Source organism: Lepidochelys olivacea (genome assembly GCF_965140295.1).
Source record: "Lepidochelys olivacea isolate rLepOli2 genome assembly, chromosome: 10".
In the NCBI taxonomy this organism is placed as follows: Eukaryota; Metazoa; Chordata; order Testudines; family Cheloniidae; genus Lepidochelys; species Lepidochelys olivacea.
In genome coordinates this window covers 24,236,005-24,262,283 of record NC_140420.1, presented here as the reverse complement: position 1 = coordinate 24,262,283, position 26,279 = coordinate 24,236,005, and the positions used below count along the sequence as shown (strand labels likewise).

Genomic DNA, 26,279 nt, shown 5'->3' with positions numbered 1-26,279 from the left:
TGGTTGTCAGGGATTGTTGTTTGCACCAATAAAAAGATGCCTTGTTGTGGAAAGAGTACTGCATGTGTCAGTCATTTATCGGAAAGCTATATCTGTGTCTTCCAAGTATTTCCTTAGTCACCCTGGAGACCCATAATTAATTAGAACAGATTTAGTTACATTCTGGGGGTACCCTACATCCGTTTTCAGGGTAACAAGCGTAATTAACCATTGGAACAGTTTCAAGAGTGGTGGTTGATTCTCCATCGCTGACCATTTTTTAAATCAATATTGGATGCTTTTCTAAGAAATCTGCTCTAAGAATTATTTTTGGAAAGTTCTCTGGCCAGTGTTATACAGAAGGTCAGACTAGGTGATCCTTGGAATCTCTGGATCTTTATTCTTCCTTGAAACTTAACTTGCTGTCTAATATGTTGAAAAGTGACTGTTTTTCTAGCAGTGATCTAGATTTGCTTATAGATGGTATAACCTGTTTATACTAGGTCATGAATTAAAATGGCATGAGATAGAATAATATTTCCTTCCTCTCCCCCACATTCCTTTTACGTGATTACTTTGTGACAGAAAAATGTGAAAGAATGTCTTCAGGATAATGCAATACAATTTCTTTGGCTGGGATTTAGGTGCCCAAACCCCATTGAAATTAAGTGGGAGTTGAGCATCTCATTCCTTTGGGGTTTGTAACCAGTTAATAATTTGTTGGCACCTAACACAGTTTGTGGCAACCCATGTGGTTAATATGCATTAACTTTAGAAAACTGCGTGTCTACTTTGCAAATGTCCTAGGCTGTCACGCGGTTGTTAGCTTGGAACTCAGTCATCGCACTTACTTTGAGGCGTAAATGATGCTCCTAGTTCTGCCTACATAACCAGATAGGCAAGTTGACTTTCCACCTAGCCCTCTTTGGTTGGACATCTGGAATGTATTGCCCTACTTATTGCTGCTCTGTATGCATATCTGCTAAACACGCTACCTCTCCTTTCTGTAAAGCATTACAGGATAGTTGCCCAGATTTTCTTAGGGTTGGTGTGACATTCTATACCTTGGAGGAGTGTGCTGTAACCCCCATATTCCTCATTTTCATATAATCATGATTTTACATATAAAGCATACCTTGTAAGGTATCAGGGAAAGGTTATGAACTGCTGAAAGTAGTTTCTCTATCCATATATATCATTAATGAATATGAAGTAATGAGAATTGTGTAGTATGGTTGTCACTAAAACATGCGGTAAGTTGGGGGACTCAGCCAGATATTAGCACCCCAGAGGCAACAGCAAGTAAAGTAACCAGCGCCCGGGCAGGGTGTCAAACAACCCATCAACAGCCATTGTCCAGCAAGGGAGCTACAATGCAATGACTCACCTGCATGAGGCCATGCCAAGGGAATTGCTCAACCTTGCTTGGAGAGACTCGGTAATACTCACCTGACTCTGAAAGGGGGGGGAGGGGGCAAAGCCAAGGGGGAGGAAAGGACATGATAAAAGGAAGAGATGTTTGCCATGCTCTTCTCTCTCTCCCACCTACACCTGCCGATACCACATCAAGCGACTGAAGCACTGATCAAAGAGGAGAGCCTGGCTGAAGAGCAGCCAGCCAGCCTGTGGTGAGAAGCATCTACGTTTGTAAGGGCATTGACAGTGTTAAGATCAGCTTAGAATGAGTTTTGCTTTTATTTCATTTGACCAAATCTGGCTTATGTTTTGACTTATAATCACTTAAAATCTGTCTTTATAGTTAATACGTTTGTTTATTCTACCTGAAGAGGTGCGTTTGGTTTGAGATGTATCCGTGGCTCTCCTTGGGATAATAAGCCTGGTACATATCAATTTCTTTGTTAAATTGACAAACTTATATAAGTTTGCAGCATCTGGCGAGCATAACTGGACACTGCATGATGGAGATGCCTAGGGTTGTGTTTGGGACCAGAGATATTGGCTAGTGTCATTCAGTTGCAAGTAGTTGGGAGCAGCTTACATGCCAGAGGCTGTGTGAACAGCCCAGGAGTGGGGATTCTTACAGCAGAGCAGGATAAGGCTGGATCCCAGAGTCAAGGACTGGAGTGACCTAGCAGATCACCGGTCCGGATAACACCAGAGGGGAACATCAAAGTTGGATGCAAGGAATAGACAGCTTCTAAGACTTCTGTGTCTTTTAGTATTAGACTGCGTTAAAAATCTATGTTGCATGAACTAAAAAAGACTTCTAATGACGTTTGTTCCTCAAGTGCATTCTCCACAACTTGTGTTGAGAAAGGGATGCCCAACCTCTATGATATTGTAAAGGCAGCCTTTGGGCATTCTTACATATCATTTTACATTGTTACAGATTTGACAAGGATTTCAGTTTTGGCCAGCCAGTTCTCTGTATTGTGCTTCATTAATACCAGCCTTTCGGGAGTCCCAGTTCTTTGTATGTTGTGTATCTGAGTTCTGTTGGTGTTTTCAGTGTCAGGGCTGGTTCAGAGAATGGCATAGGAAAATCTTCTTAAAGTACTTTGACTGGGAAACCCTAGAAAACAAGCATGTTTGTTTGCCAAATTACTGAATTTTGTGAACAAGTAATCATGGCACAATTTAATTTTGATACTTTGTAATATTCAAGTAAATTTAAGCACATTATTTTGAAGGTAGTAAACTGTTTGAGACCTCACAGAGACTTCTACTGAATATTAGAGAAATGAAGGGACAAGTTTATAAATGTGTATATTAATAATATACAGATAAAATTCTACTGTAGGTTTTTTACCTACTATTTTGTTGCCAGTCTTTTGATAACATTCCATTCTGTATTTTGTGAATTGGGATGATTTGTATTTTACTTTGTAAAGAGCTGCCACTGTTAGCAACAATGCCAGACCCAAGCCCAGATAAAAGGAGGGTTCTGCAGCTGGGTTAGCTACACACTCATGTAAAACCTTACTGCACCAGAAACAGTTCACTTAAACCAAAAGTTGAGGAGAGTAGGTGCAGATAGAGCTCAAAAGCCAAGTAGTCAGATCTCAATGAAAGCTGAGAACTTGAGACATCAAATCCTGAAGACCAAGTCTGTAACAAGAATAGGGACGTGGGGAATACATGTCCTTTGTATAGTATAGGAAAGCTGGCACATGTTACATGAGAATTGAAAAAATACCATCTGATACTTTGCATCAGTGAGGTGAAAAGGTGAGAGAGTAGCAAGATGGTGTCTGGTGGCGCTATAATATTATTGATGAGGAAGAATGCACAAAATAGGTATAGGAATTATTCTGCATAACATTACAGTGAAGAAGACCGTGTTGACTTGGGAGCCACTGAACGACCGAATAGTACCAGCCAGCTGCAAATAAGACCTTTCAAATATACAACAATCCTTGTCTATGCACCAACACATACAATAGATGACACTGAAAAGGATACTTGCTGCACCTGCTCATAAATGTATTGGATGACATGCCTAACCATGACATCAAATTGATGATAGGTGACTTAAGTGCACAAATTGGCAACAGCTCTGCTGATTGGGAAAGAGTGATAGGCACAGAAGTGGAAGGCATCTGAACTGATAATGGTAACCAGCTCATGAATCTCTGTGGCACAAACACTCTAAATATAAGAGGCAGTTTCCTCCAGCAGGAGGTTTTACAGTCTCACAAGGACATCAGCAGTGAATGCAACTGTCAACCAGATAGAACATGGGTGAATATCTAAGAGATGAAATCTTATTTGGGGGGTGTCACAGTCATCGGAGCAGCAATGTTGGCTCAGATCATTATATTTTAGTGTTATAGATGTAGATAAGTTCAGAGTCAAAGAAATGCAGATCAGATTGCACTTTGCAACTGTTCCAGTGTTTTACAGGATCAGGCTGATAAAAGTGTGGACAACAGAGGGCCAAACTGGAAGAAAACTGTATAGAGACAGCAGAAGTAGTAGTGGAGTGCAGAGTGCAGAAGAAAGATGCTTGGATTACATCTGGAACATAGGCAGTGATCGATGAACAGGCAGCACTGAAGGTGAAAAAGTAACCCTGCAAGGTGTGGGCAGAACTGTTCGAGGCAGGTGCAATATATGGAGAAAAAGACGAAGAGATGTAGGCAAGATAAAAATGATTTCACAAGAAGCTGCGGAGGCAGAGGAAGCAGCACAGAAGTGGGGAGACTTCAAGCAGCTCTATAGAATAATGAAAGACTTTGCCAGAAAAATCAGACCATTGCAGGTGATGTCCATGAGAAGCTCTGAGACAGATGCTGAAAATGCATGAAGAACAAGCTGGACTCTGGAAAGAACATTTTGGTTCCATTTTAAACTGTCCAGAGTTAATGATCATGCACAGGTTTGAAGGAAATGCCAAGTCTAAGTTAGAAATAGAAGAGGAACCAATAACACCTGATGAAATTAAAGCACCCATCAAAGGCTTTAAACAAGGAGACGCTACTGGGGTTGACAGAATTCAAGCAGAGATACTAAAGGCAGAAGGTGAAGTTTTGATTGAGTAGCTAACAAAACTCTAACAAAATATGGGTGAAAGAACAAGTGGTACAACACTGGAAAGATGGCATCATTGTGACATTGCCAAAAAAAAGGTGATCTTAGTGCACGAACTGGCAAGGTATTGTACTGCTATCTCAATCCTTGGCAAAGTATTGGCTACTGTTATGCTGAATAGAATCAAGAAGCAGTGGATTGAATATTACGAGAAGAACAGGCTTGGTTCCGTGCAGGAGATCATGTTTGGAATACATATTCGCTCTTTAACAGATCATCAAAAAAAACCTTCTGCTTGGCAAAAACCCATCTTAATCAACTTCCTCAATTTTAAGAAAACATTTGATAGTGTCCACAGAGAAACCCTGTCGAATTTTGCTAGAAGCTATGGGATACTGCACAAGCTTATCAACATAATAAGCAGTTAATATGATGGAAGTAGATGCACAGTAAGATGGAAGTAGATGCACAGGCCTAGGTGAGTGGTTCGACATTGTGACCGGAGTTAGACAAGGGTGTGTGTTATCACCAATCCTCTTTGTATTAGCAATAGAGTTGGTGATGAAGTGGGGAACAAGTCATTGTGGATGGTATAAAGTGGGTTAGTGGAGATGAGTTACATGACCTTGACTTGGCTGAAGGCTTTGCTTTACCAAGTGTGACGTGGAATGGAATGACTGCCCTTACATCAGAGGTAGAAGAGGAAGTAGCAAAAATTGGACTGATAGGAAATGCAGAGAAAACCACAATTAAGATAAGAAACTGGACAAGAGATGCAAAGGGGTACATGCATGAAAAAGAAATCACAAAAATAGCAGAGCTCTACTTTCTGTGAGTGTGATGGCATTTGAAGGTGGCTGCCATAAAGATATTCATACAAGATTAAGAAAAGCAAAAAACACTTGGAAGGATGAACATCATCTGGTCAAACAGAGGTTTCCACACCAAACTAAAGGGCAGATTATCCCCAAGCATGCTACTGTACGGAGTAGACACTTTGCTGATGGCCATGGCTAACAAAAAAAGAGATCACAGATGGCTGAGAAAGAGGCAACATATTTCCTAGAAAGATAACAAAATAACATGAGAGTAAGGGAGCTGACAAAGCAGGACATGTTAGAAAATATTATTAAAGAAAGCAGGCTCAGGTGCTCAGGACATGTGCACTGTATGGAAGATGGGAGACATGCTAAGCAATCATTGAATTGGGCACTAAAGGAAAGAAAAAGAAAGCAAGGAAGGCCAACAAAAAAAAAAAAATTGGCAGAAGACCACCCCGGAAGCTACTGAATGAGCTGGCATCACCTGGGAAGCAATACCATACTTAGTGAGTGACCATAATCAGTGAAGGAACTGGATTGCCTGTTGCAAGAGAAATTGATTTGACAATGCCACAGACGTTTTGTGCACTCAAGCCACCACTAACTGGAAGCGAGAACACCATGTAGGTAGAAATAACTTGAGGTTTATATAAGCATATGAAATAGCTGCAGCTGCAGTTTTGCTGATGAGGATGGAAAGTAAAATTGGAAGAATCATGAGAATGGGTGTAAGTGTGGATGGCTGATCTTGGATCTGGGTGTTCCCGATTATGAGTTTTTGCTGATTTTATGATTAGGAGTTGCTTGTAGTAACCCCTTGCAAAATAACAATTTTCCTGTGAGTTATTAGCTTTGTTTTGAGCAACCTATAAAAAGATTAGTCAGAGTGAATAATTTTGGAGAAGTTCGGAGAGCTTTCCTATGAGCTAGGAGGCTGACATCCAACTCCCCAGCAGCTAGGAGGAAGGTTGGCCACCAAAAACCTGCCACTGATCATTCAAAACATCTCGGACTTCGGGTAACTATATCTGGGTTGCTCTAGACCAGTGGTCAGCCACCTTTCAGAAGTGGTGTGCCGAGTCTTCATTTATTCACTTTAATTTAAGGTTTCGCTTGCCAGTAATACATTTTAATGTTTTTTAGAAGGTCTCTCTCTATAAGTCTATAAAGTGTGTGTGTGTGTGTATATATATATATATATATATATATACAAACTATTGTCGTATGTAAAGTAAACAAGGTTTTCAAAATGTTTAAGAAGCTTCATTTAAAATTAAATTAAAATGCTGATCTTACGCCACCAGCCTGCTCAGCCCACTGCCAGCCTGTGGTTCAGTTCACCTAGGCAGGCAGCAGACTGGGCAGGGCCTGTGGCTGGGACCCTGGCTGGCAAGGGGCCAGCAGTCAGAACCCCAGACTGGCAGCGGGCTGAGCAGCTCAGCCCACTACTGGTCTGGGGTTCTGTCCACTGGCTCCTGCCAGCCAGGGTCCCAGCTGCCAGCCCCACTCAGCCCGCTGCCGGCCCTGCCCACATAGAATGGGTACCTATCTTCTCCCTGGTTCTAAACTATTGCTATTTTAGATGTGTGCTTTGAATAAAAAAAAGATTTTTTAATAAAATTTTTGAATAAAAAAAAATCAATAAAAAAAGATTTTTGGGTAAAGCACTCTTGTTTGTACCAATCATTTATAAAACAGAAGAGCTGTGTCCCTATTGATTTATTCCCTGAATCCACCTGGAGATAGGAAAATATAAGATACGATAGTATCGTGTTAAGAAAACCCTGGGTAACGTGCCCAATGTGTGAGCAGCACAGAGGAACTAAGATCTAAGGTAAGACTGTAGTGAGTTGTTGGATTTAACAGTATTATTAGAAACTCCAGAGCTGCCTCAATAAGCCAGGCAACTAATAACCGGGATTGTAAGGTCAACGATACCCCTTCATATACTATTTGGGTTTTGCTAATTTTAAGTTGCTGAAGGTTTTGGTTATTGATAAGATGTCAGATAACCAGAATTAATTAGTTTATTAATGAAAGTTAGATTAGCAAAATTAATAAATTACCCATCTGGAGAACAATCTTACAGTGATTATATCTTCACTCTGTTCCATTTCTGAGCTCAGTTTTGCTCATATTTATATTACCCTTACGCATCTTTTCTTATCTAGGTTTGTACGTAACATTTCAGATATCTGTAGACACATTTGTGGTAACTGTAACTAGCACACAGTTCATATTTGGCAAGCCTCAACAGAACACCACATTTTTTGACAGATTTTTGACATATTCTGCACATTAAAAGAACAAACGCTACAACAGTTCAACTTTCAAGATAAGGCTTTTAGCATGAAATAGGCTAATTATTTAAATGTTAATATTTTTGTTTTGAAAAAAATAGTTTGTGGTTTTTTATTCCGAGGGACTCATGAGTCCTTGTGAGCAGGAAGAAATAGCTGCAAAGGTGATGGGGTTAAATTTAAGTTTCTAATGCCTGGGAAAGAATAAGGTTTTTAGGTTGGGGCTCAAGCCAAGTGTTTTGTTTTATTTAAAACTTAGCTCCTAGATAGCACATGAACCTTATTCCTCCTAATGACAATTGGCAGAAGGGTTACATTGCTATTTCTTGTGAAGTTCCAGTCAGGGATTATTGATAACTAGTCCCCTGGAGTAGCATTTAAAAAGCCTTTATTTTTAAACATGTCTTCCACTGCTGGTGAGGGGACTTCATGCTTGTAGAATTAAAGGGTCTTGAAGAAACCACATTAGTAGATAAGAAACTCTCCATCCTCTAATTGTAGCCAGACGTGCCCTCCCTCCCTGCCACCCCTTTGCTCTTTCGAATGCGGTCTGCATAGTTTCCTGTTATGCCGTTACAAAGTCGCAAGCAGCAGTAAGTCCCAAATGATGTTAGATGCTTGCTTAAAGCTGCATTGCTCTATATAATCGATTGTATTCATGCTTATGAATATGTAATCAGTGTAAGGAATGAGTGAGAGAGTATGAGTAACAGCAAATGGCAAAACAAAGAGGCAAATATCGCCTTTTATGGAACCATGGTATTATCTTGGTGACGGTATACATCTCGAGACAGGTGGCCAGGTCAAGGGTACCAACAAGGATATGTAACAGCACGCTAAACTCAGGACCGGACCGGAAGCAGTAGAACCCTCCCGTGGATCCGAAGGGACTTCGGGGACTCTCGTCGCCTCGCAGCCGGTCTCTGGGCAGCTGTAGCCTGGTCAGCCTTCAGAACCTGTGAAATCAAAATCCACCTATGCCCGCATCTGCAGCCAGTTAGCATGAATGTGATGTGTGTGTGTGTGTGTGTGTGTGTGTCAGTATAGCTGTATTAGACAAGCTCAGCTCATGCCAATAAACAAACCTCTGTGCTGCTCATTTCTTGTGGGGGCTCATTTCTTGGCTAGTCCCAAGGACAGGTAACATGATAACTGAAAGGGCTGAACAAGCTTTTAAATTCTTACATTCGTTTTCCATCTTCTAATGTTTATCTTTTGTCCACTTACTCTTGACACACACTGTATACTGCAGATGAAACCTCAAAACCACAATGTTCTGAATGGCTACACAGTTTAGGCAGATATTGTTGCCTGCTCCCTGGAATCAGGCAAAGAAATAACCACAGACAAAGGTTGAATTAAAGCAGTGCTGAGGGCTGATTTATTGCTTGCTTTCCTTATTTGCACAATTATACTCACACACACATTCCATGCATACTGGTGACAGGCTGTAGATGCGGACGTTGCTTTCAATCTTAGGTGACTGAGACTGGCCAGGTTCCAGCTTCCCAGAGATCAAACCGCTAGGCAACAAGAGTCCCCGAAACCCCTTCGTGTCTGCAGGAGGACTCTACTGGTTCTGGTCCGGTCCTGAGTTTTTGCTGTCATGGATGACATCTCTCTCTGGCCGCTACTGCAGCAGGTTTATATACAGCCCCATGTACACCTTGATCATCCTTACACGGTAATATTTCGGTTCAAGCCTTGTGATTTGGTTTCTTACACTCATACTATCTCACTCATTCCTTACATATTGATTGCATATTCATAAGCATGAATACAATTAGTAATATAGCTTTAAGCAAGCCCCTCTTATCAGCGACGACTTAGGCTGATGTTTGTAGTTCAGACAGAAACTGTGCAAACTGCAATTTTAGACATGACAGGAAGCCTACACAGAAAGACTGCATTTGAAAAGCAAAAACTGGGGAGTAGATAGGGGAAAGGGCTGCTCCTCCTCCCCGGGAGCAGAAGCTGTTGCTGTCTGGGGAAGGCTAAACCATGGATGGGGGCCAAGCCATGGATGGGGCCGCGGCCGGCTATAGATATTTCCTCAGCAATAATAGCACCCTTGGTGTCTGTTCAGGATCATATTTATAATCAAGAACATAGCTGCCTGGATAAGTTTGGACCTGGCCATTTTAAACAGTCTATCGTGATTTACACCAGTGTCTAATGCAAGTCAACCATGTCCATGACTGGTTTGGTCACAGCCCAGGTTTATAATGACTGTGCCAACTGTCTCCTATCAGGGCGGACACAACAAATATACTACTGGTGCAACCCCAACAAAGAGGATCCGTGGAAGAGATAACATTACCATAGTCACATGGAATGTAAGGATATTGAGACAAATAGGAAGGTTGAAAGAACTCATGGACGAAATGGAACAATACACCTGGCACCTCCTAGGAATCTCTGAAGTCAGATGGAAGAACTTTGGAGAGGCATTAACAGAAGAAGGCCATGTACTCTATTACAGTGGAGAGGACAAACGTGTCAACGGTGTAGGATTTCTTGTGCATAAAGATATTAAGGATTCAGTATTAGAATGCCACCCAATATCCAGCAGGCTTATTTCCATCTGTCTAAAGGCAGTACAGTTCAGTATCACAGTGGTACAAGTCTACGCCCCTACAACAGACTATGACAGTAAGCAAACTGAAGATTTTTACAATCCGCTTCAAGACATCGATAAGGTACACAAGAAAGATATCCTGATTGTACAGGGAGATTAGAATGCTAAAGTGGGTACTGATGCACAGGCAGATTGGTGAGATTATTGGGGCCCTTTCTGTAATGCAGTAACCAATGAGAAAGGACTGAGACTTTTGGAGTTTGCCAGCTATAACAATCTGATTCTTACAAACACATTAGGAGCACATAAAGCATCCAGACAATCAAAGTGGATCCAGACAAAGCACCTGATGGTTTACATCACAGTCGGATTGGCTTACATCATGGTGCAAAACAAGGAGCTTCCCTGGTGCTGATATTGGAAATGATCACGACCTTGTAAAGCTAAACTTTTGGCTACGTCTAAGGAAAATCGTCAGGTCAAAGTTCACCAGAATCAAGTTTGACTTAGAAAGACTTAGAGACCGCAGCATTGCGGAGACATTCCAAGCAATGATTGGCAGAAAATTTGCTCCACTGCTTGCTCTAGAGGAAGACATAGAAACAATGACCAACAGTTTCAACGCTGTAATGAGTGAGGCAGCAATAGATATCCTTGGGAAACACCATAAGAAGACAAAACCTTGGGTCACAAATGAAATACTACAAATGTGTGACATAAGAAGAGCACTCGAGAGATAAGAACAGCATGGAGGGAGCTGATAAATACAGAGCAATTGGCAGAAAGATCAAGAAAGGAATGAAGCTGGCCAAAGAGAGAGAGATCGAAAAACAATGCTCTAAAATTGAAGAGTGTATCAATAATAAAAATTACAATGTGGAAGGCTCATTTACTAAAGATCTGGTGACGGAGAGATGGACCAAAACTAACGCAATTCAAGACAAGGAAGGGAGCAGTCTCACAGAAGAAAGGGACGTCATCAATAGGTGGACAAATTGCTGTTCTGATCTATACAACCACCAGACAAATAGAGATCCTAGTGTCCTAGACAGCCCAAATTCAACTGAGGAGGATAACTTTCCAGTACTGCATGAAGAAGTGGAGACAGCTGTGAAATCACTCAAGAACGGAAAGGGTACAGGTTTTGACAACATCCCATCCAAACTGATGAAATTCAGAGGAGAAATAGTAATAGATGTACTCCCCAAGATCTGGCAAACCGGTGAGTGGCCCTCCATGTGGACACAGTCACTAGTCATCACTCTGCCAAAGAAAGGCAACCTGCAGTTGTGTCAAAATTACTGGACCATAAGCTTAATTAGCCATCCCAGCAAAGTGATGTTGAAAGTCATATTAGACAGATTGAAGCCAAAAGCGGAGAATATCATCACTGAAGAACAGGCTGGCTTTTGTGCTGGAAGAAGTATCACAGAACAGATTTTCAGTCTTCGTGTTCTATGTGAGAAGTACTTATAACACCAGCAGGACATCTACCACGTCTTTGTTTGACTTCAAGACGGCATTTGACAGAGTATGGCACGAAGCTCTCTGGGCAACCATGAAGAAGTACAATGTTGGTCATAAGCTTATTCTTACTATTTAAACAACTGTATGCCAAGGCCAGCAGTGCAGCTCTCATTAATAGCACAAGAGGAGAGTGGTTTCAGGCGACTGTTGGAGTCCGGCAAGGCTGCCTTCTTTCCACTGCCATACTGTTGAACATCTACTTGGAATGCATAATGCCCCAGAAGATCACATTTGCACAGTCAGCACTGGGGGGCAAACAATTTCAAATCTTCGGTTTGCTGATGACATTGATGGCCTGGCAGGTAGTGAAGATGAACTTGCCAACCTTGTGAAACAATTGGATGAAACCTCCCCAAAATATGGCATGGAAGTCAGTGCAGAGAAAACCAAGTTGATGACAAACAAACATGACCGGATCAGCTCATATATCACTGTCAATGGACAAGAGCTGGAGACAGTGAAACAGTTCAAGTATTTGGGGGCAGTCATCACTGATGAAGGATCAAAGGCTGAAATTCTGGCAAGAACTGCAACAGTGGCAAAACTAAAGCCAATTTGGAGGAACAAGAACATCTCCCTGGAATCCGTACTGAAACTGCTGCACGCATTGGTCATTTCTTTTTCTATATGCGTGCGAGACGTGGACCCTTATGGCAGACCTTGAACAGAAAATACAGGTAGTAGAGATGAAATACTTCCATAAAGTTCTGGGCATCGCCTACTTAGACCACGTCACTGATGAAGATGTCATATAACCCAGCACGTTGCATGACGATGTTACAGAAGACCACCTGATGACTGGGAAGAAGTGCAAGTTGAAGTGCTATGGCCTTGTAACAAGATCATCTGGCCTATCCAAGATTATCCTTCAAGGGACAGCACATGGGATGAGAAGAAGAGGTAGCCGGAAGAAGAGATGGATTGACAACATAAGAGTGGACAGGAATGGACACTTTACGGAGGCTCAAGCACTGACACAATTGTCGGGGTGGAGACCATTGGTTGCTTGCTCATCAATTATGGTGACCCAACGACCAATGCGGTTATGGGAGTGGTGGTGATAGTGGGATTAGACAGTTCATTTCCAAGTGACAAATAGGAAGGAAGAGCCATCTGGAAAACTTGCTTGTCAAACAGCACTTGGGTTTTAGAGAAATTTGCCCCTGGCCAGCAGATGATTGGGGAAAGATTAAATAAAAGTACTGTAGTCTATTAAATACCATTTCTGATCGTGTCTGCCAGTGGGGATTGATTTGAGACAGTGATTAGTTTTATTAGTTCCTAGGCAACTGAAGCCCCTATTGCTCTTAAGAAGTTTCTTCTGCCCTCACATTAATGCTAATAACAGCCCCTTTTCTCAGTGGTTGACAGAAATGGGAGATTAATTGCAAAAGAGAAGATAGTTAAGGGTCAGGACTGGGAGTAATACATTACTACTTTAAATATGCATAATGTCCAGAAAAATGAATGATAGCACTAACCGTAATGGTAGCATCCATGCTGTGAGTTAAATACTTTTTAAAAATTCATTTTTTTTCAAGAAATTATAATAATTCAAAACAAAACTTTGTTGCCGTATATTCAAACCTTTTGTGATCATGTCAAGAGGAGAATCTAGAAGAAATATGTGACGTGTCATGTCAAAAGGCTATGTAAGATAGACCATAGAAGAAATGCTAATATATCCAGGGCATAACTCACTTTCTTGACTTAAATTTATGACTAAATAAGGTAGATTTTAGCTGCATACGTGCTAACAAATAAGAAATGTGCTTGTTAGGTAAAATGTGTTTTGGTTCTGCTACCTAAATAACAAATTATGAAACTGTAAACAAAACCACAAGGAAGAAATAAGAAGTTTGATTTATAGTAAACAACATAATTGAGGGAACTAAGATAGGTACCAAACCTGAACCAGACTTCCGGAAAGCTTTGTGTAGTTATGTTAAGGGTATGTCTACACTACGAAATTACGTCGAATTTATAGAAGTCGTTTTTTTAGAAATCGGTTTTATATATTCGAGTGTGTGTGTCCCCACAGAAAATGCTCTAAGTGCATTAAGTGCATTAACTCGGCAGAGCGCTTCCACAGTACCGAGGCTAGAGTCGACTTCCGGAGCATTGCACTGTGGGTAGCTATCCCACAGTTCCCGCAGTCTCCGCTGCCCATTGGAATTCTGGGTTGAGATCCCAATGCCTGATGGGGCTAAAACATTGTCGCGGGTGGTTCTGGGTACATATCGTCAGGCCCCCATTCCCTCCCTCCCCCCGTGAAAGCAAGGGCAGACAATCATTTCGCGCCTTTTTTCCTGAGTTACCTGTGCAGACGCCATACCACGGCAAGCATGGAGCCCGCTCAGGTAACCGTCACCCTATGTCACCTGGGTGCTGGCAGACGCTGTACGGCTTTGCTGCACAGTAGCAGCAACCCATTGCCTTCTGGCAGCAGACGGTGCAATACGACTGGTAGTCGTCCTCATCGTGTCCGAGGTGCTCCTGGCCACGTCGGCTGGGAGCACCTGGGCAGACATGGGCGCAGGGCCTAAATTTGGAGTGACTTGACCAGGTCATTCTCTTTAGTCCTGCAGTCCTATTGAACCGTCTTATGGTGAGCGGGCAGGCGATACGGACTGCTAGCAGTCGTACTGTACCATCTTCTGCCAGGCAGGCAAGAGATGAGGATTGCTAGCAGTCGTATTGTACCATCTTATGCCAGGCAGGCAAGAGATGAAGATGGCTAGCAGTCGTACTGTACCATCTTCTGCCGAGCAGCCATGAGATGTGGATGGCATGCAGTCCTTCTGCACCGTCTGCTGCCAGCCAAAGATGTAAAAGATAGATGGAGTGGGTCAGAACAAGAAATAGACCAGATTTGTTTTGTACTCATTTGCCTCCTCCCCTGTCTAGATCACACTGCAGTCACTCACAGAGAAGGTGCAGCGAGGTAAATCTAGCCATGTATCAATCAGAGGCCAGGCTAACCTCCTTGTTCCAATAACAACGATAACTTAGGTGCACCATTTCTTATTGGAAACCTCCGTGCAGTCCTGCCTGAAATACTCCTTGATGTACAGGCACACCCTCTGTTGATTTTAGCTCCCTGAAGCCAACCCTGTAAGCCGTGTCGTCAGTCTCCCCTCCCTCCGTCAGAGCAATGGCAGACAATCGTTACGCGCCTTTTTTCTGTGCGGACGCCATACCAAGGCAAGCATGGAGACCGCTCAGCTCACTTTGGCAATTAGGAGCACATTAACCACCACACGCATTATCCAGCAGTATATGCAGCACCAGAACATGGCAACGCGATACCGGGCGAGGAGGCGACGTCAGCGCGGTCCCGTGAGTGATCAGGACATGGACACAGATTTCTCTGAAAGCGTGGGCCCTGACAATGCATGCATCATGGTGCTAATGGGGCAGGTTCATGCTGTGGAACGCCGATTCTGGGCTCGGGAAACAAGCACAGACTGGTGGGACCGCATAGTGTTGCATGTCTGGGACGATTCCCAGTGGCTGCAAAACTTTCGCATGCGTAGGGGCACTTTCATGGAACTTTGACTTGCTTTCCCCTGCCCTGAAGCGCATGAATACCAAGATGAGAGCAGCCCTCACAGTTGAGAAGCGAGTGGCGATAGCCCTGTGGAAGCTTGCAACGCCAGACAGCTACCGGTCAGTTGGGAATCAATTTGGAGTGGGCAAATCTACTGTGGGGGCTGCTGTGATGCAAGTAGCCCACACAATCAAAGATCTGCTGATATCAAGGGTAGTGACCCTGGGAAATGTGCAGGTCATAGTGGATGGCTTTGCTGCAATGGGATTCCCTAACTGTGGTGGGGCTATAGACGGAACCCATATCCCTATCTTGGCACCGGAGCACCAAGCCGCCGAGTACATAAACCGCAAGGGGTACTTTTCGATAGTGCTGCAAGCTCTGGTGGATCACAAGGGATGTTTCACCAACATCAACGTGGGATGGCCGGGAAAGGTGCATGATGCTTGCATCTTCAGGAACTCTGGTCTGTTTCAAAAGCTGCAGGAAGGGACTTTATTCCCAGACCAGAAAATAACTGTTGGGGATGTTGAAATGCCTATATGTATCCTTGGGGACCCAGCCTACCCCTTAATGCCATGGCTCATGAAGCCGTACACAGGCAGCCTGGACAGTAGTCAGGAGCTGTTCAACTACAGGCTGAGCAAGTGCAGAATGGTGGTAGAATGTGCATTTGGACGTTTAAAGGCACGCTGGCGCAGTTTACTGACTCGCTTAGACCTCAGCGAAACCAATATTCCCACTGTTATTACTGCTTGCTGTGTGCTCCATAATATCTGTGAGAGTAAGGGGGAGACGTTTATGGCGGGGTGGGAGGTTGAGGCAAATCGCCTAGCTGCTGGTTACGCGCAGCCAGACACCAGGGTGGTTAGAAGAGCACAGGAGGGTGCGGTACGCATCAGAGAAGCTTTGAAAACCAGTTTCATGACTGGCCAGGCTACGGTGTGAAAGTTCTGTTTGTTTCTCCTTGATGAAACCCCCCGCCCCTTGGTTCACTCTACTTCCCTGTAAGCTAACCACCCTCCCCTCCTCCCTTTAATCATTGCTTGCAGAGGCAATAAAGTCATTGCTGCTTCACAGTCATGCATTCTTTATTCATTCATCACACAAATAGGGAGATGACTACCAAGGTAGCCCAGGAGGGGTGGTGGAGGAGGGAAGGAAAATGCCACACAGCACTTTAAGCACAGCACTTTAAAAGTTTACAACTTTAAAATTTATTGAATGACAGTCTTCTTTTTTTTGGGCAATCCTCTGTGGTGGAGTGGCTGGTTGGCCGGAGGCCCCCCCACCGCGTTCTTGGGCGTCTGGGTGTGGAGGCTATGGAACTTGGGGAGGAGGGCGGTTGGTTACAGAGGGGCAGCAGTGGCAGTCTGTGCTCCAGCTGCCTTTGCTGCAACTCAACCATACACTGGAGCATACTGGTTTGGTCCTGCAGCAGCCTCAGCATTGAATCCTGCCTCCTCTCATCACGCTGCCGCCACATTTGAGCTTCAGCCCTCTCTTCAGCCCGCCACTTACTCTCTTCAGCCCTCCACCTCTCCTCCCGGTCATTTTGTGCTTTCCTGCACTCTGACATTATTTGCCTCCACGCATTCGTCTGTGCTCTGTCAGTGTGGGAGGACAGCATGAGCTCGGAGAACATTTCATCGCGAGTGCGTTTTTTTTTCTTTCTAAGCTTCACTAGCCTCTGGGAAGGAGAAGATCCTGTGATCATTGAAACACATGCAGCTGGTGGAGAAAAAAAAAGGGACAGCGGTATTTAAAAAGACACATTTTATAAAACAGTGGCTACACTCTTTCAGGGTAAACCTTGCTGTTAACATTACATACATAGCACATGTGCTTTCGTTACAAGGTCGCATTTTGCCTCCTCCCACCGCGTGACTACCCCTTCAACCTTCCCCCCTCCCTGTGGCTAACAGCGGGGAACATTTCTGTTTAGCCACAGGCAAACAGCCCAGCAGGAATGGGCTCCTCTGAGTGTCCCCTGAAGAAAAGCACTCTATTTCAACCAGGTGACCATGAATTATATCTCACTCTCCTGATAACACAGAGAGATAAAGAACGGATTTTGGTTGAATGCCAGCAAACATACACTGCAATGCTTTGTTCTACAGTGATTCCCGAGTACGTGTTACTGGCCTGGAGTGGTAAAGTGTCCTACCATGAAGGACGAAATAAGGCTGCCCTCCCCAGAAACCTTTTGCAAAGGCTTTAGGACTACATCTAGGAGAACCGCAAATGCCAGGGCAAAGTAATCCTTTCTCATGCTTGCTTTTAAACCATGTATAGCATTTTAAAAGGTACACTCACCAGAGGTCCCTTCTCCGCCTGCTGGGTCCAGGAGGCAGCCTTGGGTGGGTTCGGGGGGTACTGGCTCCAGGTCTAGGGTGAGAAACAGTTCCTGGCTGCCGGGAAAACCGGTTTCTCCGCTTGCTTGCTGTGAGCTATCTACAACCTCCTCCTCCTCCTCCTCATCTTCTTCGTCCCCAAAACCTACTTCCCTATTGCCTCCATCTCCATTGAAGGAGTCAAACAACACGGCTGGGGTAGTGGTGGCTGAACCCCCTAAAATGGCATGCAGCTCATCATAGAAGCGGCATGTTTGGGGCTCTGACCCAGAGCGGCTGTTCGCCTCTCTGGTTTTCTGGTAGGCTTGCCTCAGCTCCTTCAGTTTCACGCGGCACTGCTTCGGGTCCCTATTATGGCCTCTGTCCTTCATGCCCTGGGAGATTTTCACAAAGGTTTTGGCATTTCGAAAACTGGAACGGAGTTCTGATAGCACGGATTCCTCTCCCCAAACAGCGATCAGATCCCGTACCTCCCGTTCGGTCCATGCTGGAGCTCTTTTGCGATTCTGGGACTCCATCATGGTCACCTGTGCTGATGAGCTCTGCATGGTCACCTGTAGCTTGCCATGCTGGCCAAACAGGAAATGAGATTCAAAAGTTCGCGGTTCTTTTCCTGTCTACCTGGCCAGTGCATCTGAGTTGAGAGTGCTGTCCAGAGCGGTCACAATGGAGCACTCTGGGATAGCTCCCGGAGGCCAATACCATCGAATTGTGTCCACAGTACCCCAAATTCGAGCCGGCAACGTCGATTTAAGCGCTAATCCACTTGTCAGGGGTGGAGTAAGGAAATCGATTTTAAGAGCCCTTTAAGTCGAAATAAAGGGCTTCATTGTTTGGACGGGTGCAGGTTTAAATCGATTTAACGCTGCTAAATTCGACCTAAAGTCCTAGTGTAGACCAGGGCTAAGAGAGCTCATGAAAAATTACTCACAAATGAGCTTTGTATCATGTATAAAATGGAAATATGCTGCAGACATGAATCATCTTGCTGGCAAATAGGAAATATTACCTTCACATTTTACAGTGTATGAATTGATAATGTAAGTGCGGCAAGTAAAATACTGTAAAAAAGGTGGTACAGAAACCCTGCTTAGAGAGAGGAAAAAGCTGGAACAGAAGTGAAGCTGCAACCTGTTTCCCCAGGTTGGTGATATATTAACTTTTACCTTTCTGTTTGTGCTGGTCTGTCTGACTGATAACTAAGTTCAATTGGGTTTGATGTCTTGTTGATCAGTAATCTAAATTGAACCAACAACTTTGTGCAAATAGTTCCTATCCCATGATTGTGCCTCTTAATTGTTGTCCCTATGATGCTTTATTTGCTACCTTTATATGACTTTAATAATGTTAGAAATTTAGTCATGGATGCCTTACTTATAGCTTCTTTGCTCATAACTAATTGTCACCATAAATAAATTTAAAGTTACAAGGCTGAGACTGTTGGCCTATAAGCCTGATGTGAAGGCCTTGTAGGTTGTCTGTTAGACAGACTCCATAATGCTCTGCAGTTATGCTAAGAAGAAGAAAAATATTAGCTTGTTAGAATTACCAAAAAGAAAGAACCTTAGCAAGAATTGTTAATACTTCTAGTGATATTGTAACCACAAGAAGTAACCAATCCTTAAGTTAGCAAAATATGATGTACCTGCCAAAAAGACATAAGACATGCCAAACAGATGTTTGATTATGTAATCGAAAACCATAAAATATACCAAAAATAAGAGATGACTGTATGGAAAAAGAGGAAATAATGAGAATGAAACTGAACAACTCTAGTATTTACTTACAGCTTAATATGCTTATAATAACCAGGCAGCATCAGAATCAAACAGTCATTGGCTGAATGCTCAGTTCTACACATCTTTATCTTTTTGTTATTTGCTGACTGGCAGTTGTTTGTTAAACTCTATTAAGCTGAGTTATCTGAGGTCTCTTTAATTACTAAGTAATTTTAAATCTTTTAAAAAAAATCTATTACTGATCTTTGATAACGTGATCAACATCATGACTGGTGTCACTGTCCTCTACCTCCAGTAGTGGCTGTGTCTCTTTGGTCTTAAATAGACTTGCAGATTTGTCAGTGAGAGGGCTGCATTGTTTTTTGTCCCAAAAATTGTCTCTTCATCACAGAAGTGATGAAGGCTTTTTTTCTTTTTCTTTTTTTCTTCTTCTTTCCTCAAGCCACAATTATTGTACTGGTGTATGGATCTAAACCTCTAGTGCCTTAATTCTTTTCCTAGTAGTGTTTGGCACATCTCATCAATCCAAAACTCTGGGTGTTTCCCAGTCTGCTGTAGATCAGCAGAATAGGGACAATGGAATTGGGCTCAGTATGACTCTAAACTTCACTCCATATTATGATCAAGATCATCTCAGCTGTGGTCTAAGTAGCTAATTGTTAATTTTCAGCAGACTTGGCTAGCATGTTTTCAGTGACATAAAAGCAGAAAAGTGAATGTTGGTGATAAGGCATCTCATCTGATGGGCTGTAGGTATCAGCATAGGACTTTCTGGGTTTGGAGGCAGGTAATGCCTTATTGGTTGCATAGGACAGGGAAATTGAGCTTTTCTTTTAACGTGGGGACTGATAGATTTTGTAGCTGCTCTGTATAACAAAAGTCAATTACTGACTTTGTGCACATTTGTTGTGGGAGGTCTGAACTTTTTTCCAACAAACAATCATAAAAGAAATGAGTAGGATCTTAGGATCAATTTCTAAAAACTTTTATTCTGAAAGCAGAGTACATAATTTATGATTTTGAAAATGTTTAAAGATATTGATTTAAACCTGGGTTTGAAGTGATACTACCATTATAGATTGAGTGGCATATGATAGCAAGGTATATATTAAATATATAAATAAAGTCTTTTTTTCCTTTCCAATTATAGGAGAAAAGTGGTTATTTTAAAGGATTTTTAGATTTGTGTGCAAGCGAGTATGATGAAGGAAAGAGTGAAAAACTTATTAAATGAAAGTGAATATAAGAAATTAGTTGTTTTGTTCATAAAATGAAATGACACCTGTGGTTGCTGTAATCTGTGGAATTGAATTCCATCATCTAGGAAGGTCATATTCCCATGAAATTCTGTGTGTCAAGCTCACGAGGCTCACAGTTCCATTGCTTCAAGGAAATGTAACTGTCCTGGGAGGTCCATAGTCAAGGAGGGAGAAGTGATAGTTTGGATAGGTCGGGCCAATTTTGTGGATGGCTTTGAATATCGGGTCAGAGACGTTGAACTAGACTATATTCGGTGGGCAGCCAGTTAAGAGATTGAAGCATAGAAACTTGTTCAGAGAGGTCTGTGCTGCAGGGCATGCACTGAGTATTTAAGCCTGGAGGTTCTGACTGTATGGATCAACGTGGCCGTGGCTGCATCCAATAGGATGGGATAAAAATTCCCAACCACTTACAGATGGAAATATACTTTTTGCCAGTGCAGCTGTTTGGGCATCCACTAGCATTGAAGAGTACAAAAGAAATCATAGCTTGTGGACTGATTTAAAAATCTGGGGGCAGATGGCCTTCATAATGGGGGATATTGCAGAGAGTCACATTCTTCAAAGCACTTCTCTCTTCCTACTAGCATCACTGTGGACTTACCTGGGTTTAAGTATAGCCTGCTGCTTTTCATCTAGCTTCTCATTTCATTTAGATGTTGAAAGAGCTGGGAGATAGTTCCTTTGCACCAAATATGAACAGTACTGTAGAGGTGGCTATTGTGCTTACTGCTGGAACTGCCAGAAGTCTCCCAGTGGCTTCAGGTTGACATTGGATAGAGGATTGATTCTTGTTTTTTAAAATTGTTTTTTGTTTTTCTTATTTTAAGGCATGAAAGATGGAGAGTTCAAATACAATCATCCACAAGCCTTTGAGAGCAAGAAAAACAATGACTCCAAGTAGTCGAAAACAAGTGGAAATGCTGAGTAAAATAAAGAGTATTTCAGGACAAGAAAAGATTCTAAACGGCTTGCCTACTGAGGTTCACCACGTTCAGTTAAATACTGTGGACATAAACTGCAGAAGTAATGATTCTGTAAAAGGAAGCTCACTAACTGAATCAAAAACAGATACGTTCCCTGAAAAAAGTGAAATGTTACCTCAAAAATTAACAGCCTCAATACAGGGGTTCAGTGTTAATTCAAAAGTAAATGAAGTAAAACAATGTTCTTTTGACAAAAATTTTGATCAAAACTGTCAAGAAGAATCCCAAGAGCCTCCCCATGAGAAATCTTGTAACACAAACTCTGATGCAAAACAGTTTCTAAATGCTGGGTGTTTACAAGATATACTGCATAAATGGTATGAAAATGAACTAAATACACCATCCTCCAAGCCAATTGAAGTGCATTTGTATTCAAAACCAAATAACCTACCTATTGACCAGTTAAAAGAGAATGCTTGTTTAGAAGATCCAGTTAACAGTGATTATTGGGATGAAAAAAGAACTAACAAGATTATTCCTATTTTAGAGAAGATAGACACAACAACAGAAAGAGAGAGTGCAATAGAAGAGGTTATTCCCACATTAAAGAAGGTAGACACCATATCTGATTCAAATGATGTGAAGCACAAATATAACCTTACTCATTCAGTTTCCCCCATACTGCCTGGGATAGATAGAATAGCTGATGTTTTAGAGAGTAAAACATCCCATGGAAATGGTAGTCCAAATACTTTACCAGATGTGGAAGCTACTGTTATGCTGCAGGATACATCACCTGAATATAGTATTGGTAAGCACTCTCTTCTTCTAATGAGCTATAAATTTGACTGTTTCCAACTGTTAAGTGATCCTGCCTAATCAACTTCATAGGCACCTCTTTTCTTTTTATTTTATTTTTTGTTTTAAACTTTTGCAAGCTGCACATTGCCTCTCGTGGCCAAACAGTTTTACTATATCATTTCCAGTTGACTCTGTCTGCTTGGGTCTGGCCTATACTATGAAATGTTACCATGTCTGAACATGTTTGTCAGCAACCATGTTAGCTGACATGATGCTGAACACACAGACCAGGATAAATGGTGTTGAAGTATTGTCAGCTAATTGTGACTAAACCCTGATTGTGTTAGAGTGCCCTGTGCAGAATTTTTGAATAAAGAAGACTAATGAACTGTTGGCTTTGGTGCTTGGATCTCTGGGGCTTGTACAGAATAGGCAACTGATGGAATTCCTAGAACAGCTTAACAGTTGTTCCACAACTATAATGACTCCTACTGACTGTGCTCAAGATTCCCTCAGGCCTATGGCCATCAATATTAGATCCTCTATCATCGTCCACTGAACATTTTTATGTGATCCTTATTTGGAGATTTTTTTCAGGTGAAAATAAATCCACTTCCACAGCTGCCATTTTTTTTTTTTTTTGGCAACCAATTAAGAGGACAGTTAGGGGCATTGTCCTCTTAACTGGTTACAAATAACATGGCTTAGTTTTGTATCCACATAGCAACTTTTCTGTCATCACAGTCTTGTTTGTACATCTGCGTCTAGCTCATTGCTTTGCCATGTTCGCATAGGTGCATTCTGCGAAACTTTGGGCATTTGTCTGAAAGTGCTTCAGCAATTGTAAGGTGGTTGGAGGACACTACACAGAGCAGAATTAATAATAACCTATTGGGCAGTACACTCTATAGGGTACTAAACAAACAGCTGGGAGGATGAAGTAACTCGTTTGGCTGGTCTACAAACATGGTTAGAGAGTCTTGTTTACCCTGGGAAAAACAAAAATAGAGAGTTTATAGATTGTTATAACCCACTAACAACCTCCCAACTCCTTCCTCTTCTCCGCGCCCCCCCGCCATTTCCTCACTGTGACTAAAGGGGTGTTAATGGACCACTTCACCTTGAATGGTCCCTTGAAATATGTGTTAACTAGTTACACTAAACAGTCTGTTCCATCATGGATTTAGCTGTGACACTGAGGGCTTGGCTACACTTGCATTTTATAGCGCTTTCACCTGCTGGCTCAGGGGTGTGAAAAATCACCCCCTGAGCGCAGCAAGTCAGAGCGCTTTAAAGCACTAGTGTAAACAGGCTCCGAGCGCTGGGAGCCATGCTCCCGGCGCTCGGAGGTAATCCCCTCGTGGAGGTGGATTACCAGGAGCGCTGGGAGAGCTCTCTCCCAGTGCTCGCGCGCAACCACAGTCGCACTTCAAAGCACTGCCATGACAGCGCTTTGAAGTTTCCAGTGTAGCCATGCCTGAGTAAGTTTCTTAGGCCTGAAGAAGAGCTATGTGTAAGTTTGGAAGCTTGTCTCTGTCATCAGCAAAAGTTGGTCCAATAAAAAAATATTACCTCATCCATCTTGTCTCCCTAATATTCTGGGACCAACACGGCTAACAGGCTGTCTGTCACTTATCTAAGGTAATGCAGGGGAAAAGCCTTTGGTCACCTGAAGTGGCCCTTATCTACCTATTTTCTATGGCAGTAGGAGAAGCATATTCTTCTCTCTCAATCGTTTGTCTCTGGGGAGTAGCAGACGGCATGTTATCACTACTGGGGAAAGGGAGATGTAGCCAGTTCTTGGCAGTTGTCCCAGTGCAAGGCATCCTGAGAATTAAAAATGATCTTAGCACTTGGCTATGGAAATGTGGCTGATTGGCACCCTGTCAGTGACCTTGTCTTTTCCATTTTACTTGGGCTCATGGTTTCCCCCTCACTCCCACAAAAAAGTAGTAAGACTCTTCTTCCTACTTGATGCCAAGACCAAACTATGGTGTAATGTAATTAAGGAATAGAACCACATTTACAAATTTAACCTCTGCTTTGAATGGCCCTATACTTTACCAAGGCATTAATTATAAGTTTGTTTCTTCACATAGCACTTTTAAGAAAATTAATTTGTGAGGTAAATGTCTGTCATTTTTTTCTCTAAGACAATGCTCAAAGGAAGAGGATATGTTCAGAAAGCAAGGAAGACAGTCACTGTAAACGCTTCAAAACTTCTGATGAAAACAAAAAAGAGAATATTTGTACAGTGTCAGAAAAAGAGGAAAATTTTTTGGGAAAGGTAACTTGCTTTATTTTACATGCTTAAAGCTGAAATCTTTCATGCATTAAATGTTTTAGTTATTCTCCTGTTGAAAGTAGTTTTTTATGTTAACTTCAGATATAATTGTCAGCTGTGCTGAACTACTTAAGCCAAGTTTTATGAATGTGAATAATTGTATTTCTAGACAGAATTCAGATTGGTTTGACGAAACTAAGAACTTTAGTAATCCTAAATTGGTTCCTCCATTAGTCTGGAGATTTGAAAATTATTCCTTACCATAAAAAGACAAATAAAATGGGTTACTTTATAAATACACCCAATTTTTGCATGTCTTAGTAGATGAAGTAACATTCATTTAAACTCAATGTTTACTTAACTTCTTCTTGAGTAACCTGACAACGCTTCAGATAGCTGATTTCCTCTTTCACTTGTTAAAATATCTTAGACCAATTGGCACAGTCCTACCTTCCAGAAGATAAAAATTGTGATCAGAATTGATTAGAGCTGTGACTTCATTCCCATTAGAGTTGCTAACTGAAAGTTTTATCTGAGTTATTTCATTCCTGTTTTAGTTTAATGTGCCCGTGTTAGCTGCTAGGTTTTGGTGGGCTAGAGCTTTAAAGCATAGAACCTAGGATATATTAGGTTGCTCACTTTGAACTCTTGTAGACTCCCACCAAGAAGAAGTCATCTCTTGAATTTAAGTGGCTCAGACAGAACATGATAGGCCTATTTATTTATTTTGACAATTAAACACCTCGAGTGAAATCCTGGTTCCATTGAAATCCGTAGTAAAACTCCCATTGACTTCAGTGATGACAAGATTTCACCCCAATTCTTATTTCAGACTTTCACCTGACGCTTTCAATCTCATGAAATTCAAAGAAAACAGATAAAAATCATAAACTGTGGTTTGAACTGCAGCTATTTTCATGGTTGTCCTGTTTCAAATACCATATGATTTCAGGACACAATCTTACATCATTGAAGTTAAAAGGAACCTGCCATTGGTTTCAGTGGAAACGGGATAGTGTTCTCTTCCTGCTGGAGAAATGGTTAGACCTTTACATGTGAAAATATGACCTCAAACGTTTGTGTTCTGCCTCTCTGCTGACTGGGAGTAACTGAACCCTTTTCAGGAATGGTACAGAACACACAAGAAAAATAGAGAGTGCCTGAGATTTTGGGGTATGAACCTGAGAACAGAGAGAATATGAATGAAAATGTTGTTTTTTATAAATTAATTTGTGAAAGCAACAAAGCTGTGGCTGGAAAACTGGCTGAGGAGCACTTCGCCTTGCTAGTGTGATGTAGCATAATGGTGAAAGCAAGGAAAGCTGCTTCTAATGGCAAAAGCTTGAAAACCTTGAGCTTTATGTAACATTTGTTTCTCCACATAACTGAAAAAACTAGATGACATGAGACATAGCTGGTGGAATTCTCATTTCTAACTGTTATGATTATAACTGGAAAATGAAGATGCAAAGATACCTTATTTGTTATGGTTACACTACCTATTAAGCTTTGAAATCTGAAATGGAAAAGGCTTCCAGGAAACTATGCTTCCTGTCTGATTCAGTACTGATCTTAAAGAAAAGGAGTGATTCTGGCAATTAGTCTTCCATAAGCCTTTATTCTATTTCCTGTGATAGTTGTGCAACTATAGCATCTAAAGAAAAATGAAG

At 42.1% G+C, this 26,279-nt stretch overlaps 1 protein-coding gene across 3 annotated transcripts in view; it reads left to right on the top strand.

The window, feature by feature from the left end:
- ATF7IP2 (activating transcription factor 7 interacting protein 2) overlaps nucleotides 1–26,279 on the top strand; it is a 57,769-nt gene that overhangs the window by 9,184 nt on the left and 22,306 nt on the right. For all 3 annotated transcript variants that reach the window (XM_084640686.1, XM_084640687.1, XM_084640685.1), the window contains exons 2-3: nucleotides 21,429–22,335; nucleotides 24,479–24,612. In XM_084640686.1, coding sequence (XP_084496812.1) covers nucleotides 21,438–22,335; nucleotides 24,479–24,612 — 1,032 coding nt within the window. In that variant the 5' untranslated portion in view covers nucleotides 21,429–21,437. The remainder of the gene's footprint in view (nucleotides 1–21,428; nucleotides 22,336–24,478; nucleotides 24,613–26,279) is intronic.